Source organism: Xenopus tropicalis, chromosome 4, assembly GCF_000004195.4.
Source record: "Xenopus tropicalis strain Nigerian chromosome 4, UCB_Xtro_10.0, whole genome shotgun sequence".
Classification (NCBI taxonomy): domain Eukaryota; kingdom Metazoa; phylum Chordata; class Amphibia; order Anura; family Pipidae; genus Xenopus; species Xenopus tropicalis.
In genome coordinates this window covers 18,726,623-18,731,982 of record NC_030680.2, presented here as the reverse complement: position 1 = coordinate 18,731,982, position 5,360 = coordinate 18,726,623, and the positions used below count along the sequence as shown (strand labels likewise).

Below are 5,360 nucleotides of genomic sequence, written 5' to 3'. Positions count from 1 at the left end.
GTTGGGTTTCTGTGTGTGTTTTATTCTTAAGGATTTTAAATCATGCATTTGCTGAAAGGTTTGTCTTTGCAAGCTGGAACTTTTTGCATGGAGTTTCCACCAAAATAAAAAAGTAATATAATGACTAGCACACTGTTTGCTTCAGTCTAGTAACCAATCAAATGCTTCAGAGCTTACCAGAAAAGCTGCCTGTTGTGCAGGTATTGGGTCTGTTGTTACATTATGGTTAAGGGTATTTCTTGCAGGGTAAAGTTGGTTATACATGGACCTTATATGGCCCCAAAAAAAAATTGATTCCATAAATATAGTCTGAATTATCCCTTCAGGCAAGGGCAGCTTGTTACTCTGGATATGGTATTTTCTTGTCAGGTATTCAGAGGCCCATTCTGGCAATCTGTGGGTTCAGGCAAATGCCAGAGGGGCTGCTGTAAGATGCCATAGACCAGTGCTGTCCAACTTCTGTTGTACCGAGGGCCGGAATTTTTCCGACCTACGTGGTGGAGGGCCGATAATGGAAGCCAGTTTTGACCACTCCCCTTTTTGAAACCGCACCCACTTGAAACCACACCCATGTTATCACATGACCATACCCATATTAATGGTTGTAGTACAGCAAAAACCTGCCATACTCTGCCTGCCCTACCCTGCCTGTGTGTGCCATACTCTGCCTGCCCTACCCTGCCTTTGTGTGTTCCATACTCTGCCTTCCCTACCCTGCCTGTGTGTGCCATACTCTGCCTGTCTGCATGCCATACTTTCACTGTGTGTGCCATTCTTGGCTGGTTTGTACCATACTTGGCCTGTGTGTGCCATACTCTGCCTGCCCTACCATGCCTGTGTATGCCATACTCTGCCTTCCCTACCCTGCCTGTGTGTGCCATACTCTGCCTTCCCTACCCTGCCTGTGTGTGCCATACTTTCACTGTGTGTGCCATTCCTGGCTGGTTTGTGCCAAACTTGGCCTGTGTGTGCCATACTCTGCCTGTGTGTGCCATACTCTGCCTTCCCTACCCTGCCTGTGTGTGCCATACTTTCACTGTGTGTGCCATTCTTGGCTGGTTTGTGCCAAACTTGGCCTGTGTGTGCCATACTCTGCCTGCCCTACTCTGCCTGTGTGTGCCATACTCTGCCTGCCCTACCCTGCCTGTGTGTGCCATATTCTGCCTTCCCTACCCTGCCTGTGTGTGCCATACTCTGCTTGCCCTATGCTGCCTGTGTGCCTGTGGCACACACAGGCAGCCTACAGTGACACAATGCTGGCACTGCTCCTACAGTCTGCACAATAACTATATATTAAAAAACTTTTTAATTGCAGTACCACCTCAGTATATGTTCTTTTTGTAGTGTGCAGGGATTATTTGTGGGTTTCTACTGCTCCTGAGGTGTGAACAGGGGAACAATGGGGGTGATTACAGCCTGAGCCTGAGGTGTGAACACTGCAGGGGGTGAACAATGCAGAGATTAAAAGGTGTGAACAACACAGGGGATTACATATTTAAACAATACAGAGGGATTACAGCCTGAATCTGAGGTGAGAACCATGCAGGGGGGGCAGTTAATCACAGTACTGATACCATTTAAAGCTTACACAAGAGTAAGCCATCAAAGCAGCCAGACAGGTAGGGGGCCACACAGAGGGGGGTCGCGGGCCGCCAGTTGGACAGCACTGCCATAGACAGTCACTATTTACTGGGCTGATAGGGATCTGTTTGTGCCTCCGTATGCCAGTCCAGGCCTAGGTATACAAGAGGCCCCCCATGTGGCGTGGGCCACATTTGACTGATCCAAAGATCCAATTGATTGGCAACCAGGCCAGGTGAGTGTATGAACTCTTTTATAAATTAATCTAGAGCCACTGAGCTCCAAAAATTAGGGGCTCCTTAATAACTTGAATGAAATAATTGTTGCTCCTCTTTTAATAAACATGGGGTCCATACCTTCAGTCAGGGCAGATCCTTATTGGGTGCAAACAAGCAGACTCAACAAGAAGCTACAAACAGGCCAAAGTAAATGAAATTGCATTGTATTCCAACAACAACAACAACAACATCCGTACAGAAACCCTTACGCATATTGTGCCTTAACACTCTTGCTGTGTGTTACAATACTGGCTCCAGTATGATGGCAGCATATTTGAAAATGTTTATCAAACAAACTGGAGTGAGTTAGTTAAACACATAGTGCCCAAATCCAAACCAACAGTGGGAATGAGCTATACTGGTGTATATCAGGGATTCTTAACTTATGTTGTTTTGAGTGGGTCACCTTGAATACAGCAACATCTACCCTTATAACTGAAAATATTAAACTAAGTTGGTGGGGGGGTGGAAAGGAGGGGCCAGAAAACAAAATGTAACCACTTCCCCCCCCCCATCACACTGCCAAAAATAGATCATTTTCTACCCCCCCCTTACCCCCACAGGGGCCCCCACCCAAACTCTCTCCCTGAGCGCATATAAATTTAGCGCGTTGGGGCCCACCGGGTTTTTTCCCCGTGTCCTGGCAGCCCAGTCCGACCCTGCCTGTCTGTCGGGACTGGAGAGGGATGATATTGGACATGTAACCTGAATCAAAATTTATCTTAAAGGGGTTGTTCACTATTAAATTTACTTTTATATGATGTAGATTGTGATATTCTGAGACAATTTGCAATTGGTTATCATTTTTTCTTTTTTGTGGTTTTTCAGTTATCAAGCTTTTTGTTCAGCAGTGCTCCCGTTTTGAATTTCAGCAGCTGTCTGGTTGCTAGGGTCTTGTTTACCATAGCAACCAGGCAGTGAGAAACTGGAATATGAATAAGAAAAAGGACTGAATAGAAAGATAAGTCATAAAAAAGTAACCGCAGCGATAATAACAGTTATAACAAAAGTTTTTGGCTACTGGAGTCAGTGACCCCCTTTTGAAAGCTGGAAACATGTAGCAGTAGAAGGCAAGTCATTCTAAACCAAAATAAATAATAAAGGAATAGGACACTCTATAGCATGTTAAATGTTAACTTAAAGGGGAACCACCCCTTAAATAGTGAGCTAAAACAAACAGGAAGTACTTATTCCGCAGGGGTTTGTGTGTCCGCTGCTAATTTTCTTTTCCTTCCTCCACTGAATCTTTGGTAAAGCAACAGCTTCTCAATTTCACTGATTTTGTCCTTTAATTTGGAGCAGGAGTGACCCACTTTTGCCTCCAGCGGTAACTCGGGTGAAACTGAAGTCTGCCTTTCGGAAGCCTGGAAAGGGAAAGTTGATAAATTCATTTACATCTGCCTGAAGTTAAAGGGTACCTATCTCCCTCATATTGTTTCCCCCCCATAAGAGGTGCAGGCTAATAGAGCCCACACCCCGGTTGGGAGAAACAATAGAAATAGCCCCCACCAGCGCTAGGCTACCCACACCAGGAGGAAGCTCCCGGGGCAGGCAGACATGTTGTGGCAGTGAGAGTGTGCCAAAACTCATTCATTATGAACATGTGTGTGACACAGGGGGGTGAATATTGCCATTTTAAGAATTAAGGGCCGCCCCCTGGGATCATAGGATTCACAGTGAAGACAAACAAGCCAAGGCACACATACATGCTAGGCCCCATCAGCCAATGAATTGGAAGAGTTATGTCTTATGCTCCCACACTACTTCCTGTTACAGTCAGAGCTGCATTATTTCCTGTCAGCTGATCTCTGAGGGAACACACAGCCCATCACTAAATGGCGGCTCAAGGGAAAGGATGTAAAAGGGCAATATTTACTGATATATATATTTCAGTTTGGTAAGATTCTTTAACAGGTCACTTAGCAAAATAAAAACTATCTGTTGGTTAAATATTCATTCTGGGGGTATAGTTTTCCTTTAAGAGTGGAGAGAATTTTAGTCGTTACAAGTGAAATGTTCATGGAAATGTTTTGTGCAATACGCCGCATGGTCTCACTCCAATACTCATCTTAAAAAGCTACATGGCGGCACAGTTGGCAGTTTTAAGTGCTCGATGGATGCTGGGGTATAACTATAGAGGAAGCAGACCCTGTAGTTGCATGGGGGCACAGGAGTGTAGGGGGGCCCAGTGCGGCCCTAATTAATGAACAATATCTTGGTGAAATTGGTCAACTAAGAATTTGCTGTGGGCCCAGTAACAGTTACGCCACTGGAGGGATGTAACCCTTCCAACAATTTACCATCCCCCCATACATTCTAATTTCCACTATATGAGTTATGAATATGAGATATGAATGAGTTAAAAGCATCCAACATATGTTCTCTCCTTAATTTCATACCTAAATTAAAAACTTTCCAGTCTCCTGCACGCATTTCACATACCTTGCCATGTTCCCTGATACATATGAATGCGAATGTACTAAGCTGATACCCCGAAAGGCTGAATCCCATCAGGATAACCTCTGCATAGGAGGAAGTCATGGCCTAAATGATTTTAATTGGCTTACATCTCGATAAGTCTGAACGACCGTATTCCATTCTTCGCTCTGATAGCTCTTAAGAAGCGGATGATCGGGTAAAGCTGAAGCGCCAGTCGCTTGTTTCACAATCTCTAAAAGAACAAAATTTATAAAGTGATAAAAGTCACAATACAAGGCTGATTAGTAATTAATTCACACTCCCGTTTCATGGCAGCAAAATTAGCATCAGAATGTAATCAGGCTCAGATTTGTGGCGAGGCCACAAAGGCCCGGGCCTAGGGCGGCACATACACAGGGGCGGCATGCTGCCCCGCTGCAAGCAAATTTTAACATTTTGCTCCCATATGGAGCAATGGGGACATGATTGAAATTCGGCCCTGAATGTAATGACCAACCCTGTAGCACCAGTTTCTATGACAGACAAACCTCATTTTCTGCTTAGCTTCTCAACAACTGCCCAGAGCACACTCAGGCCCGGATTTGTGGCGAGGGCCAAGGGTGGCACAAATTTAGGGGCAAAATAATTTTAAAATTTGGCTCCCATACGGAGCAATGGGGACCTCTCCCCACTGCTCCATATGGGACTTTAAATGTTTGCGCATGCGCACTTGCGCTCGCAGCGGGGGGGCGCCAGCAAGAGAAGTCCAGCACTGAGCACACTGAGCACGTGCAGTGCCACTGACACTTCTCACAAGATGCAAGATGGCAACTGCCCTGTGCACCAATTTCTAGCCATATTTGTTTTTAGGGTTTAGTTCTCTTTTAATTAGTTCTCTCTAGTTAAATTTTATATATATATCATCAAGAAAAAAGGGTTAAACACAGATTACTTTATTATAAAACTTTATGATGACCCATCTCAAGTGCATCAACTTTTGGGATTCTAGGGATGAACTAAATCCATCATTTTTGGATTCAGCCGATTACTGGATCCCCCATAATAGTCTGAACCAAATCGGAA

General features: G+C 44.8%; 1 protein-coding gene across 1 annotated transcript in view; it reads right to left on the bottom strand.

Moving 5' to 3' along the window:
• Positions 1 to 2,437: 2,437 nt before the first annotated feature.
• Positions 2,438 to 5,360, bottom strand: part of ccdc73 (coiled-coil domain containing 73) — a 42,734-nt gene continuing 39,811 nt past the window's right edge. The window contains exons 16-17 of the mRNA XM_018093292.2: positions 4,427 to 4,530; positions 2,438 to 3,223 (exon numbers count right to left, since the gene is read on the bottom strand). Coding sequence (XP_017948781.2) covers positions 3,047 to 3,223; positions 4,427 to 4,530 — 281 coding nt within the window. The 3' untranslated portion in view covers positions 2,438 to 3,046. The remainder of the gene's footprint in view (positions 3,224 to 4,426; positions 4,531 to 5,360) is intronic.